Source organism: Setaria italica, chromosome IX, assembly GCF_000263155.2.
Source record: "Setaria italica strain Yugu1 chromosome IX, Setaria_italica_v2.0, whole genome shotgun sequence".
In the NCBI taxonomy this organism is placed as follows: domain Eukaryota; kingdom Viridiplantae; phylum Streptophyta; class Magnoliopsida; order Poales; family Poaceae; genus Setaria; species Setaria italica.
Window position 1 is genome coordinate 54,959,973 of NC_028458.1, and position 14,736 is coordinate 54,974,708.

Genomic DNA, 14,736 nt, shown 5'->3' on the forward strand with positions numbered 1-14,736 from the left:
CTGCTTCTGGGATTCATGAGCTCCCCATGCCTGCCTCAGCCACTGACAGTGTGCGCCACCTGCGGGTAGCAGCAAGTGCCTGTCGTCTTCGGAAGCCCTGTTCTTGAGGAGGTGCAGTTGCAGCGCTGCAGCCTGCAGGCTGCCTTGCACCGTCGCCAGGGAACCTGCCTCATCATTGATGGTTTTCGCATGTCACAGGTTGCCCTACCCCTGCCATCATACACATTTACTCTAGTACTGTGGATGCAGATGGCCGTGCAATACAAATGGGGGGATGGGTCCGACAGAGAAATCAGTTCAAACTGGTGGAGCCAAGAAACAAATCAGAGCAACATCTTTCCATTTATCTTTGTTTCATGAAGGCAAGACATCGTCTTAATACACAGGACTAATTATCTTTGGCAACACGGGGCGCTGAAGGTACTACAAATTATGAGTGGCTTTATTCATCTTCTCCATCTTCCCACATCATAATTTCTTTAGGAGTATTACTCTAAAGACAAGGGCATGCATGTGCATCTCATGAACGAAGTAGTACGAGCAAGCCTACAGAGTCAACGACTCTCCTGCTTCTTCACAGGCTCACAGCTGCATCCAGGCTCGCTACTGAGAACCCAGTCTCTGGACATCTACCAGCTGGTAGAGATCGCCACGCCGTTGGTATTGCAGAGGAAGAAATTGCCTGGAGGACATTTGGTCCAGATGTCAAACAAAGGTGGAGATTGATAAGGTTACTGTAAAGTCTAAGATTTCATTAAGCTTACCTCCTCTGCTCAATCAATGAATAATCAATCTCTGCTATTATAGTTGTCTCCTCATGCTCAGTAGTCACAATCACCTCTCCGAACTAGCAAAAAAACGCAATGAGTTACTAATTGCATCACCACACTTTGCTACAGTACAGTTTTCAGATTATTGACCAAATCACAAGAAGTTTTTGCTGCAACAGAACTAGTTTAGTAGGGGTGTAGAGTCATAGGCTGGAAACAATATATCTGGTGGTTACGGACAGAACTAAGAGGTGGCATATGGAAATCTCAAATCAACTTACAGGCCCAACAAGAGTGGAGTGCCCCCAAGCAACATAACCTGCACTGGCATCTCGAGCCGGACCACATGTTGCAACAAACAGCTGGCACCAAACAGTCAATTAACATTTGAAAGCTAAAGGCTAAAGCTGGCAACCAAGAATGTCAAGTTACGGCTAAGAAAAATGAAAGACCAGCATAGTGGTTCAGTATACCTGGTTGTCTGCAGCCCTGCCATTGCAAAAAAAAATTAAAATGATGTCATCAGTACATGGGCAAAAGAAAAGTAGTGGAGACATTTCAGATTGATAATTATCCTGATTGAAAAGTTCTAATCAAGTTTTCACTACATTTAAGCATATTTTAGGTAAGTTAAAAAGCATAAATAGAAGTATGTTGTCATATTTTAAGCATAAATAGCATATTTTAGCTCATAAAGTTTCCTTTGCATTGTTATCATATCTCAAGGTGCAAACTAATGTATTACCTCGCCCTTTGCAGCAGCTCCCAGTGCAATGGTCCAGTGGTCATGTTGAATGCACCAGGATAGCACAACAAATGAGCACCTGCAGTCGAATGAGCTTAGTCTATTTCATCAGTTTCATTATTTTTCAAATTGTCAGAAACAGTAGGAAGCTGTATTACTGTGTTCTTGTTAATAGTAACTAAAAATCCGAAAACTGAAACAAACACAGCATAATTGGAGTATGCTTTACTAGGAGATTCTGAGACTATGTGTATACCCATTCCACATGTCAAGACAACTAGGTTAGCATTCTAACAGATGCCATGGTCCAAATACAGTGGCACAGGCTATGAAGCAGAAGTTTATAAACAATAGACGAGGAAGTCATACCTCTTGCAGCATACAGCATTGCTAATTCCTGGAAACGGATGTCATAGCATATACCAATACCAATTCGGCCGACATCTGAAAAATAAATCAACACTGCCATTAGAAGATATGCTTCAGCAACAAAAACAAAATGCATTTCACAAACAAGTGACACTAACAAACAACCTGGTATTACTTGAACATACCACACTAATAAACAAACAAGTGTTCAGAAGCATGGATGGCCCAATGATCTCATAGCTGCAGATGGAAGATTAATTGGACAAACCTGTATCTACAACAGTAGGACTCTGCCCAGCAGTAAGAGTCTTTGATTCCTTGAAAGTAATCTTCCCTGGAATATCAATGTCGAAAAGATGGATCTGCAAGTTCCACAATTTTCATTATCAGAATATGCAGGACTGAGCTAAACTAGCTACTCACGATGAGAACAATGAAAGTGAGAGGGGACAAAAAAGTGAAAGTAAGATAATCAGCATTCCCATAAAGATGGATGTGGTCAAATATGCATCTACCAAGTGTCAACACCGCAATGTGTTCAGTGTTCACATTCACTGGAAGAGTGAGGTAATACCATTAGTTGGAGCTGCCAAGCTGGCATGATTCAGGTATTACTGCGAGTTGTTATAATGTGGGATACAATATAGCATTAATTAGATATATAAATTTGCCACAGTATCATGTGCATTGAGAAACGTACCTTTTCATGAATCTGATCTAGTCAATAAGAACAGAAAACTGTATTGCTACTAGGAGTTTCAACAGTACCTTTCTATGTTTACCCTTAAGCTTGCCATCTGAACCAAAGACGCAGCATGTATTGTACAAGTTGTTACCAGAACGTTCAGCTATGGACCCACCAACAAGAGTAATTTGCAAGCTGCGAGCAACCTCCGACATCATTGAAAACGAAGGGGCTGCATCTCCACCAGCTTCAATGTCCTCAGCGTACTCTGGAAAGCTGTCATTTGAGTACGGACCGTTCCATATCTCCTACAGGTATATGTAACAAAGCAACGTAAGCACGGATCATGCTTCTAAAGTGTTGCCTCATGAGAGAATATGATATCTGCGTGAAAATTTGCAATGGGTAATGTGAGAAACTTTTTCAATGATCTGAACCTAAAGTCAACATATCTGAACTGCCTGATGCATAAAACCCTTGAGTTGGATCCAAAGCGGACCCATAAGATAAATTTTGCTCCAATTTAAAACAGTGATCTTCCTAAGCCTAGATTAGTACGCATATAAAGCTTCAGAATTAGACCTCTGAACATGATATGATACAGTAAGCACTACCTCAAATTTCAAGCGATAATCTGCCAAAGCCTAGATTATGTAGGTATGTAACATTCCAGAGCTAGACCTGACCGTGATATAATACAATGACACTACCCCCAAAACCAACAATTGAATCCTCGGTCAGAGGCATAACAATAGCAGTCAGGGCTTGCACCTTGTACAATCACCGATCAATCGACCAAATGATGTGATGAGCACAAGCTCCTATGCACAAGTCTTCAAAGCGTTAAACAATAAACGCGATCACTACTAACCGACGATACCATTCCACTTCGAGGTCAACTAGCAGACATCAGTACCCAAAGAGCAGATGATAGCAGGAAGCTTGTTATTAGAGACTCACGGGGAGGAGCACGAGCTTGGCGCCGTCGGCGGCCGCCGCCTCGATGGCCGCACGCGCGTGCGCGATGTTGCGAGCCTTGTCCGGCGTCACCGAGAGCTGGCACATCGCCACCTTGAACTGGCTCACGGAATAGAACCCACAGCGAGGTCAGATCAAGCCCCCACCTAATTCAAAAGTCAAAACCGAAGGAATCCGAACCAGGAAGGAGGCATCACCTTGGAGAGAGGCGGGATCGGGAGCTCGAGGGCGGGAGGGGAGCGCGCCTCCTCCGGACGGAAGGAGGAGGGGGCGGCGGCCATGGCGGCGATGCGGCGGAGTGGGAGGCGGGAGGAGGAGAGGCGAGCGCGGATGGCGGAGCACGTCAGGCGCGGGGCGAGGAGCGCGGCGGCAGTGGATGTGGCTGCGGCTCTCATCTCATGCGGGGTGCGGTGGTGTAGCAGTGTAGCGGCTGGCGAGGAGGCGTGCGCCGTGACGGCGACCGGTTGGGGGAGTGGTTGGGTTGGGCGGATGGATGGGCATCAGGCCATCAGCTGCTCGTGGGGCCGGTATGTCAGCGAGTGATGTGGCTGCAAACGTTTGGTGATGGACTAGTGGCTGACAGCACTATTCGTGCTGGTTTTTTACCTGAAGGCAAGGACAGCGCCGCCACCAGCAGTTTAGATGGCCGTCACGTCACCGTGCCAATCCAGTAGCCGGCCAACCATCGGCGGCGCGACCGCGCCGTCGTCCGGTTCCAGCTCGCATCGCGAATTTCTGATCTCCACAAGAACCTTTTCAGCGAGTGACACCATGACAAGCCGGAGCAGCCTTGCGCGATGTTCCTGCCTTGTGCTGGGCCCTTTCTGTTGAGCACGGAGTACCCCCAGAAATCGGCCCAGCTCGACACGGAGTGCACACCCACCCAGAGATCGGCCCAGCTAGACGATCGACCGAGGATCATCAAGCCCAGCCAGCCTCTTTTGTTCAACAAATTGCGGGCCCGTGTACCAGATTTCACAAAGCTCTCCTTCGCTTTACCAAGCCTAGTCCAGGAAACTCGTCTGCTCATCTGCTGCCGTTGCACCTCAAGCTGGTGCCTGGTGCACAGCACAGTACACTTTCGCCCAGCTTAACTCCGCATCTGAGCTCACACTTGATGATGCCTTAGTATAGCACCATAGAATGAAACATTGAATAAAGTTGCCCGAGAAATGCAGTGGCTCCACTGGCGTGGCAGAGCATCATGCAACACTAATAAAGAAGGGAATAATGAAAACATTTAATTTTGGTACACCCATCCTTTTTAGGAGCCTATGAAAGACTGGTTGATGCGTGCTGAGATTGATGAAATCACCGTAAACGGGAGACGTTGTGTATTACCACCGAAAGAACAATTAGCTGAAATAATGCCCGAGTGGTAAACTTAGAAGTTGGTTACCATCTTTCATCTCACTTCGCTAGAAGTTATTGACTTACAGGACCAGTGAACGAGGATTAAATTATGTATGTACTCCCTCTGTTCCAAATTGTAGGTTATTTTAGCTTTTTTATTCATAAATATAGTGTGTGTCTAGGTGCATAATAATATCTATAAATTTAGAAAAGTCAAAACGACCTGCAATTTATTTTTTTTTAAGAAAGTACGAAAAATCATCAACGCCATTGCAAAAAAGTGCACCGTGGGTTTTTAAATGCGATGCTTGACACAATTGACACGACATTATAGCAGAGCTTGTGCGCGTTTTCGCCGCACGTCGTTGTTAACCGTGAATGAGGGGCAGCGACATTATAAGCTCCGTTCCTATGTCACACTTGGTCTTAGCCTTGCCCTTGGCTCCAAGGAGATGGGAGAGAATTGGCAGGCGGTGATGACTCCGTTTTGCTCATCTGTATCCGCCTTGCAGGGGACTGCTCATCTGCTCCCGGACTCATTTTGCTCTCTTCTCGTGCCTTTTTGCGGCAGTGTCAAATGACTTGCTCGAACCACGCATGATCGATGGGTTGCCTGATGCCGCTGCAAATCAAGACAGTCTTTGCCGTCGACAAGGTCGTGCAAATCTAGGACCCTGCAGCCTCCTGATTGCGAGAGCGCGAGACAACACGTCCGTCCGTAACCTAGAGCCCGTAGCCTATCAATTGGGAGTAGTAGTAGGCAGGAAACGAGAATCTGTCCAGGGAAACGAAACGAATCGATCCTTCACCGGTGTCCCATATCAACGGCACCGGCAGCAGCCCCTGTTTTTCTATGCGGTGACGAGTGGATGTGCTGTACTGCTTATACCCCTGATTCTAATGCGCGAAGGTTTCTCGAGGCTTCTTCGACCGATCCAACGAGTCGGATAGGCATTGGTGTGCGAGAATTGGGGAGCACACGGTTGTTTATATTTGGTAATATTCCGCTTAGCAAACATCACCACCTGCCGCCTGATCCCTACAGGTGTTAAAATCTGCATTTCTTTCGCTGTCACCCCAGGCTTTCCCTCCTCTAATCAATCGTGCAACTGTTTCCTGCCCTCCAAGATCAAGGCCGCGTCTACCTGCAGTCCTCTCAAGTGACCAAACTCAGAACGGGTCGTGAGTGTCGTGACCATCACTAGTGCACTCACCTATCATGCGAACGAACTTTTCTTGCGCTTCCGCTCCCCTTTTTTCCCCCTCATGTCCCAGATTCCGGGAATCCGTGAGCGTGAGGCTCATCGAAGTGGCGACACAGTGTTCCTTGTTCCATTGCAACTTCCGATGTGCGAGAATCACCTCAGGAAAGCTGTTGGATCAGGTCAGGTCGCAGCAGCGTTTTCCCGGGTACAACGTAGAAGGAAGCGAAGAAGATGGTGAAGAGACGCGACGCGACCGCGGGCACCACCCACCAAACCCAGGTAATCCATTCCAAGAAGCAAAGCAAGGTCATGACAGTGATGCAGCTAATGCACAACACTCAGCAGACTAGGAGGCTGTTTGGAAGGAGGAGGCTAAACTTTAGCCCTGTCACATCGGATGTTCGGATACTAATTAAGAGGACTAAACATAAGCTAATTACAAAACTAATTGCAGAACCCCTAGGCTAAATCGCGAGACGAATCTATTGAGCCTAATTAATCCATCATTAGTGAATGGTTACTGTAGCACCACATTGTCAAATCATGCACTAATTAGGCTTAATAGATTCGTCTCGCGATTTAGCCTAGGGGTTGTGTAATTAGTTTTGTAATTAATCTAAGTTTAATACTCCTAATTAGTGTCCAAACATTCGATGTGACGGGGGCTAAAATTTAGCCCCCTCCTCCCAAACACCCCCTAGGTAAACAAGCTTCAACACTACCACAAGTGATAAGTCCATTGACTAACGCAACAATGCATTATTAGGGGATCGTGGCTTTAGCTGAAACGATTCCGACTGTAGCTTCTCTGGTGGAGCAATTTTTTCTACCTCCAGCTTGTGTGGTTAGAAAAATATTTGTCAAAACAGCTTCTCTGGATTGTTTCAAATATATAAAAATGTGAAATGTCCACAATAACTTTCCTTATTTTTTTCTTTCCTTTTTCTTTTTTCTCCCTTCCTTTTTTTCTCTTTCCTTCATTTCCGTATCTTTCTTTCCTCACCTTATTCCCAGATAACGCCATCCGCTCGCCTTGTCCACTCGCAATGGCATCCGCTATCCATCCGCAGGCGGCAGGCTCATGCTTCTCTGTTCTACCGCTACCTAACGCCTCCCCTCCACTGACAGCCCCTAGTGCCGCTGTTCGTTGCCCCATAGCGCAGGCTCCCGGCGCTGGACCCCAGCATCGCCTCACTCCACCTCGCGCCCTACGGCCCCAGCGCTGCCTCCCCCGCCGCGGGTCACGGTGGGCAAAAAGGTCAGTTGCCCCCGCGGCTGAGGGTGAAGCCGTGGGGAACCAATTTGTTCGGCTTCCCCCACCAAAAAGCTAGAGTGGATTTCCCGAAGCTCCTGGATGGGAGCCATCTTGCTCGTGCTCCTTTGGTAAAGCTTCACCAGAAAACGGTTAAAGGGGACCTTAAGAGTAGTGAACACAGGGAGGGAAATCAACACGAGTTTTGACCGGAAATTCTCCATTTCCATAGAAGTTTTCATCATCATCATAGCAGCATCTGCAGCCGCAGCGCCACAGCAAAAGCCAGCAAAATTTCTGCATCCTAAAACCCTTTCTAGTTCTTCTTCCTGCCCACAGCCCACCCTCTATTACTCTATAGCGCCGGATCAAGAAACAAGAACGGCAAATAACTTGAGCTTATGTACAAGAGAGGATTCCTAATCAACCACCCCTCATGGATCATCGATCGATCTCGCTTCGAGGACGGACGGACACGGACGGATTCGGTCGGCTCATCACTTGAAAGATCATCGCTAAGGTTAGGGACGGAGGATCTAGCCCAGGGAGCCCTCCTTGGCCGAGAGCCGCTTCAGGAACTCGTAGGTGGTCACCATGGTGGCCGCGGACAGCGACATGGACCCCCACCTCGGCCCAAGCCCGCGGTAGCACGCCGCCCACCCGCCTTCCTTGAGCAGGCCGCGCACGGTGCTCGCCAGCGTGGGGCGCGCCGCGTCGGCCTCCATCACCTGGAGCCGCGTCTTCACGGTGTCCAGCGGCATGGTCACCAGCGCCGCCGCACCCCCGGCCACGGCGGCGCTCGCGCCCTGCACGGCCATCAGGGACGGGTAGCTCTCGGAGCGCTCGGCGCCGACGACGCGCCAGAGGCACCGCTGCGCCATGGCGTAGGTCGACCACCACACGGCGTTGGACGGCGCGTAGGTCAGGATGGAGAGGCCGAACCCGCGGTACAGCCCGCGGACGCCGTCGGCGAGGAGGATCTTCCTGAAGGCATCCGCGCCGCCGCGGTAGCGGCAGGTGGCGGAGGTCTGGACCATCAGCCGCTGGCTGATGACGTCCACGGGGGTCCACACGACCTGCGCGGCGACGGCGGCGGAGACGCCCGCGGCGGCTGAGGCGACCGCCGACGCGGCGGGCTCGGAGACGCCGAGCCGGACGGCGGCGGATCCGACCGAGCTCTTGGTGGCCTCGAGCGCCGCCATGTAGAGCGCGCGCGCTGGCACCGTGCCGGCCAGCGACGCGCCGAACCCGCGGTAGAACCCTCTGAGGCCGTCGCGCCGGAGGATGGCGGCGGCGGTCGCGGTAGCCGCCGCGGGCGGCGGCGCCACCTGCAGGTGCGTCTTGACCACCACGGCCGGGTACAGCGCCGCGGACACGCCCGAGAAGAGCGCCGCGCCGAGGACGAAGAACCGCGACTTGTCGAGCATCTCCCAGTTCACCTCCGCCGGCAGCCGCCGGATCTCTTCCGCCGCTGCCGCCGCGGCCGCAGCGCCGCTCTCCTCCTCCATATCCACGGCGCTGAAGCTCATCGTTTCCTCCACAGCTTCCTACCAGCAACTCTCTCGCCTACCAAAACCCAATCGAACCTCGCAGCCAAGAAATTCAAGCCAGCACCAGATGAACCACCATCTCGCCGCTGCAGACCGACGGCAGCTTCCCTTCCCCCCTCTCCGGCGAGCACACACCGAATGAACGAAGTGCAAGAAAAGAGGAGCGCTTCGGATCCTTGAATGAAACGGAAAAAAAAGCCAGGCGAGATCGGGAAGCAGCGCGGAGTGTGCGATTCTTTGGGATCCCGAGGGGGTAAGTGAATATTTATACGGAAGGTTGGTGGCGTGGCCACAGCCGCACTGCCTTATCGGGAGAGGATATGGCCGGACGGCGACCGGCACGTGGCGGCGAAGATGCGTGTCGGGACGCTGGGTTTATCGGTTACTGTTGCGAGGGGTGACTGGAGACCGCCGGTGGGACGGTGGGCGTCTCCCATTGGCTGGATCTCGCGGGAAAGGTGGCCACCGTCTGTGTGAGAGGACGCCATTTTTAATGGGCGAGTTGGAGTGTTGCGCACACAGAGACAAGGAGCTCGCCCACAATAAAAAGCAATCAAGGCCTTGTTTAGTTGGGGAATTTGGGAGGTGCCAAATTACTGTTACAGCACTGTAGCACACTGTAGCGTTTCGTTTGTATTTGTGAATTATTGTCCAAATATTGACTAATTAGGCTCAAAAGATTCGTCTTGCAAAGTACAACAAAACTGTGCAATTAGTTTTTAATTTCATCTACATTTAGTACTCCATGCATGTACCGCAAGTTTGATGTGATGGGGAATCTTCTTTTTGCATAGTGTCAAAGTTGGGAGTTGGGAGTAACTAAACATGGCCCAATATTGAGAGATGGGTCGCCGACACGCCGGCCCAAATATTTCTGTGTGCTATCGTTCGTGGGTAGATCCGAACTTGTAGCCAATAGGGTTTATATTTGAAGATGCATCATTGGCGATTGGACATAGGAGCTGGATTTGCATGATGAGGTGGAGTAGTAGTCTGCAATTTTAGAAGCTTACGAGTTTGATGCCGTGACAGGGAATGGTCTACCGAAACGCTCGAAATGATAAATGTTGGAAGAGTGTACGGTTTTTCTACGTAAAATGGTATCATTTTCGTTTTATGCATAAATACAAGTTCACTTTTTGTGTAGTTGTTTCACACATTTGAGTAACGCTTGTTCACTTTATGCATAAATACAAGTTCACTTTGTGCAGTTCTTTCACACATTTGAGTAACGCTTATTGGCTTTATGCATAAATACAAGTTCACTTTGTGTAGTTGTTTCACACATTTGAGTAACGCTTACGTGCAAAATATTCCACACAAATAAAAAAACAGGTTGCTCGAGGACTTCGTGCTCGCAAGAGACAAATGTTAAGTCGAATGTTAAGGGCATTGATATTGTGCAGCCAGGAACCAAAAATTGCACATAAAAAGCTTTGATCACATATTATCTTGTTTATTCACATTTCTACAGTAGATGCAAATAATGAGACTAGCAAGGTAATAAGAGTGTTGCCAGCTTTCAATTGTATGGACTCATATGAGCGGTTCATTTTTTGCTCCACTGCATGCGTTTCCTGAATTCGTGCTCTTGGTGGCGCATATCATGCAAGCAAACATTCCTTAATTTGGGTGATTTAAACATTTTTTTGGAACCATCTTCCCCGCCAAACAAACAGAAACACAATCCCAGCTTGTCCTTAACAATTCGCAAGAAAAATAGTTAGGGAGTCACGCGCCAAGCATGGAACAAGACGAGAGTGCGGTATACCAGCAGTCTAGTACTGTGACGTTCAGCCACAGTTCGGTTTTTCTTTTTCTCCCCTCCGGAGATGCCGGCAATGGCATGCTGCATTGTAGACGCGGGGCACCATCATTTGTCTCGGTTCTGTGGCCAAAAGTGGCTCCACCTCCAACCTCCCGACGCCACATCCACCACCCCTTGACGGGCGGGTCGCACCGAGCGGCCCCACGTACGTACGGTTTGGATCGCCACCTTTGTTGCGTTGCGATGTGGCTGCGTGTGCGCACGCACGCGCGAGGCGGGCGACGCGCGGTTCGTTGGGCGCCCGTAGAGTTGGAGAGGAGGATCCATGGGCTACGACGGGCGGATCTAGTGGGCGGGACGGGACGGGCCCAGCGTGCCCGGCCGTTGGATTCTCGAGGGGCCACGCGCCCACGCCACACGCGCGCGCCGAGGTCTGGGGCTCATGGCCTCCACGGGGTGTGCACACCTGCTGGTGGCTCTCTGTTGCAGACCACGACGTGTTTCGTCGTCGCTTGGCAGTCCGATTTTCCACGGGTGACGGGTCCGATATGTTTTCGTTCGACGGTGCTCCAGCTCGTGCACGCCGTTTTTTCTTTCAAATTTGTTTCGTTTTCGTTTTGCCAATACTTTGCTTGGAATTTGGCCGAAGAAGATGGCGAGTGTCCCAATGCTCAGAACCAAGACGAAAACAAGGGGAGGTAAGTAAAACCGTTAAACCGTTGGTACCGCAGCGCAGATTCCACATTCTTTTTAGCAGCACGTGGACTCCACGATTTGACCAAGTTACTGTTCCAGTAACACCGAATCCAGGGAATCAGGGATCGAGATGTTAGACAGGACAGCAAGCACTGAACTTAAGATTTTTCAAAGGTTGAGCGGTTGAGCCGAAGCGAACTGTACAAGTGAACCCTGTAGCTCTAGGTCACGGTCAAGCAGGTAGACGACAGAACAGTCGGTGGCGACGGCACTGTAGCTCTCGCCGGGAGTCATCTGAGGGGCTAGTTCCGCCCTGCGGCGGCCGAAAGGCTGCGGCCTCGACGCTTCCTTCTCCGACCCATCTCACTCGATGCGCCCTTCCTCGAGCCGTGGAGCCGCGAAAGGGTAGCAACAAATTTTCTTGTGAAAAAAACACATACCAGCCTACGTAGCATGTAAGCACAACCGTAGCTTCTCCTCAAAAGGATCAGACCAGCGCGCCCATACAAAAGAATCGAGAATGCAAACTACGTTATCTGCTTTTCTTCTCCGGATCGCAGTAGTGTTCTCCAGCTTTGCTAAAGGATCGGATCAGTGTGTCTTTTCCAGTGGATTTTGTACATTAAAAAACGAACAGATGGCCGTGTGGATTTTGTATACAAGTGTGTCTTTTCCAGTGGATTTTTCCAGCCATTCTGTTTGCTCGCGCATGGCCTGGCTCCCCGTCTCTTCGCTACACTGTTTAGAACGTACGTGGGCTTCAATATTTCGAGCGTGGGCTTTTAGGCCTAGGGAGGAGATGAGGCAGAGAAAAGAAGCCCAGAAAAGAAAGGACGGCCTCGAATATAAACGTGATACGTCCAACCGTTTCTTTCATTTTGGACCCACCTTCGTTTTCGTTTGCCCTCTGCTCATCTAGTCATCTTCCTGCCGGCGCGGTGGACTGATTCCGTGGGGCCGTTCGGTCAGGATCTACAAGGAGTTGCTCCTGCTGGGGAGTGGAAGACAGCCGCGGTGATGGAGAATTGGAGATGGAGGATATGCGCCAGGTCCCGCCATCGGGAACAGGCCGGAGCGATTTGGCGGGGAAGAGGCGGAGGCGCAAGCCGTGGCCGCGACATGAACGGCGGCGCACCTGTTGCAAAGGTAACCCGCTTTTCATCTTACCATCTGCTCACTGCATGTCAAGCATTACTGGCACGATTTTTTTCGAATACATTACAATCTGATAATCGACATTTGACTAGCTTTTAGTTCTTTCGCCTAGATTATCAGACTAATAATATACTATCATATTATGAGCTGTTCGCTTACTTCTTCAAGGGAATGCGTAACTCGCACCATTTTTTTTTTCGCCGAGAGGTTGACTCAATAACAATAAGATCTATAACTGAAGTCTAGCAAGTTTCCAAGACGTGTCGTCATGCTTCGTGGCCAATTCAATTGACCTGGCTAGCTAGTTAGTACTTCCTATGACATGTTGAGGGCATATTACAGTCATTCACACTGCTATGTTCACATCATATGGCATTTCATCTGAAGTTTGTTCTAAGAAACATTGACTCTTTACTGCTACTACTAGTAGTTTATCTATGACCGATGAGACTCAGCCAAAATATAAGTTGAACTGTTTTGTGATGACATGTCAGACAAACTATATAGAACCATAAGAAAACAGAATGAACTCACTTGCTAGCCTGCTGTGTTGTTTTCCATTCATTGATGTGAATCGGTGATGCATGAAATAGCTCCTTTGTAGAACTAGCCCGCCTCCGTATAATTCTTTTCAATTGTTCTCCACCCAATACATTGGCATGCTGTTTTATTTTCTAACAAAGGCAGTGTTCTCCACCCAATAAATTGACAATGTCACATTCTAGTATTCTTGAGTTATCTTCCAATGTTTATCAGATTCGGAACTAAGTAGTATTTAACTAAATCAATCTGAATTCACCGTGGAATGCTGAAATGCCTTTACTTATGCAGTTCCTCTTAACGAAAAGCAAGCTAATGCACGATGACGTGCAAAAATCACATGAATGCAAAGGGTTTGGAATTGCCAACCTCCATTCATATTCAATATGAGATCTTCTTTTTTGACTTTTACGGTGGGCGCCTTATCCGCTCTACTTATCTTACCTTCCCAATGCATTTTGCAGAATTTTTTTTGGGCATTGTCTTATCTTATGCACGCCCGCTTTTTTGTTGCTATCTCTTTCACCAAAGTTAATCATGTGGCGCCAGTACAATTTACTAGTAGATTAGCATTAACAATACACGAATATAGCACCATTAGGTTGTCAGTTGAGAACATGGATAAGATTAGCCGTTGGAGAGATGGTGTCGTTCACCGTCCAGTCCAGCGTAAAGGTGAGGATTAAGGGGGGCTTCCCATTATATTTTGTCGTACCCATAAAAATACCCAATCCAATGCAATATAGCATTAGCTTTGGCTGATGGTACGATTGGTGGATAAGGATCAAGGAGGGCACTCAAGTTAATTTGCAATTTTATATATATCCCTTCTAGAATCTTCTAACTGGCCGAGCATTAGGGTTTGAAAGTTCAAAGCCCGTTGCTTTTGTGTAGCTAGTGCCGTGGCATCACGTGTGCTATGGTTTCCGCAGCCGTGGTTAACCTTGTAATGCGTGATTACGACTTAATCCTATACGAAGGATGTGCTTATCCGAACTGCATGGGACACAGTTGACTTCTATTATTTCTTAGGCTGATATTATAGCAATGCATTCTTTCCGAATTTTTTTTTTGATGTGGCATCTTGTATAGTAGCTCTTATTTAAGTGTTCTTCGAGCTCTTGTAAGCAAATTGGAAAACAAGTCCCTTGCTAATTTTCTATCTAGTTTTTTGCTACTTATCCGAACAATAAGATTTTGTGGCCTTTTCATTTTGAACAATTTCTTGCAGTTAACTTGATCAGGAAAATACCCATTCTTTTTCAGTGGATAACATATAATTTTGTCACGCTTTTGAGTTTATCACAAAGCCATGATTCCTGACGAATCTTGTTTATATTTTTTATTATCTCTAGCAAAAGTAGCCCGGATATTTTTGGTGTAAAGTTGACATACTATATGGTACACGTCGTGAATCATGATCCCCACTACGCTTACAACTGAAAAAACAATTCCAAATTATCTTATCAGCGATAGTGTGAAAATATTCACGAATCTTAACTGCATTAAACAATGATAGATGGGCAAGGATGGACATGCCAAAACCTAGCTAGCTAGGAATCTTGTTTCAATGATTCCGACTGAACCACCATCTAATAGTACTAGGTTTTAGGACCTTCTAGACCTATTACAGAAATAGATCAATTTACAAGTTTCTTGTGCAAAATAGC

At 48.3% G+C, this 14,736-nt stretch overlaps 2 protein-coding genes across 2 annotated transcripts; both read right to left on the reverse strand.

Annotated features, from left to right (window-relative positions):
* Positions 1–306: 306 nt before the first annotated feature.
* On the reverse strand, positions 307–3,998 carry LOC101756761 (omega-amidase, chloroplastic). Its single transcript, XM_004985456.3, has 10 exons — positions 3,745–3,998; positions 3,530–3,646; positions 2,653–2,877; positions 2,153–2,246; positions 1,885–1,959; positions 1,516–1,594; positions 1,244–1,259; positions 1,052–1,132; positions 765–847; positions 307–682 (listed from the first exon to the last, which is right to left on the reverse strand). The coding sequence occupies exons 1-10, from the start codon at positions 3,940–3,942 to the stop codon at positions 604–606; spliced, it is 1,047 nt and encodes a 348-aa protein (XP_004985513.1). The 5' UTR covers positions 3,943–3,998; the 3' UTR covers positions 307–603.
* A 3,548-nt stretch (positions 3,999–7,546) lies between these two features.
* On the reverse strand, positions 7,547–9,497 carry LOC101757180 (solute carrier family 25 member 44). Its single transcript, XM_004985457.3, has one exon. It carries the CDS (start codon positions 8,884–8,886, stop codon positions 7,894–7,896), a length of 993 nt encoding a protein of 330 aa, XP_004985514.1. The 5' UTR covers positions 8,887–9,497; the 3' UTR covers positions 7,547–7,893.
* Between the last annotated feature and the right edge of the window lie 5,239 nt (positions 9,498–14,736).

What these genes read in the sequence shown, in the direction of transcription:
- LOC101756761 (XM_004985456.3), bottom strand. Translation starts at nt 3,942, where the DNA reads ATGAGAGCCGCAGCCACATCCACTGCCGCCGCGCTCCTCGCCCCGCGC. An exon ending in TCCTACTGTTGTAGATACAG is followed by an intron (nt 1,960 to 2,152) that starts GTTTGTCCAATT and finishes TTTATTTTTCAG; the next exon opens with ATGTCGGCCGAATTGGTATT. An exon ending in AATGCTGTATGCTGCAAGAG is followed by an intron (nt 1,595 to 1,884) that starts GTATGACTTCCT and finishes ATTCGACTGCAG; the next exon opens with GTGCTCATTTGTTGTGCTAT.
- LOC101757180 (XM_004985457.3), bottom strand. Translation starts at nt 8,886, where the DNA reads ATGAGCTTCAGCGCCGTGGATATGGAGGAGGAGAGCGGCGCTGCGGCC.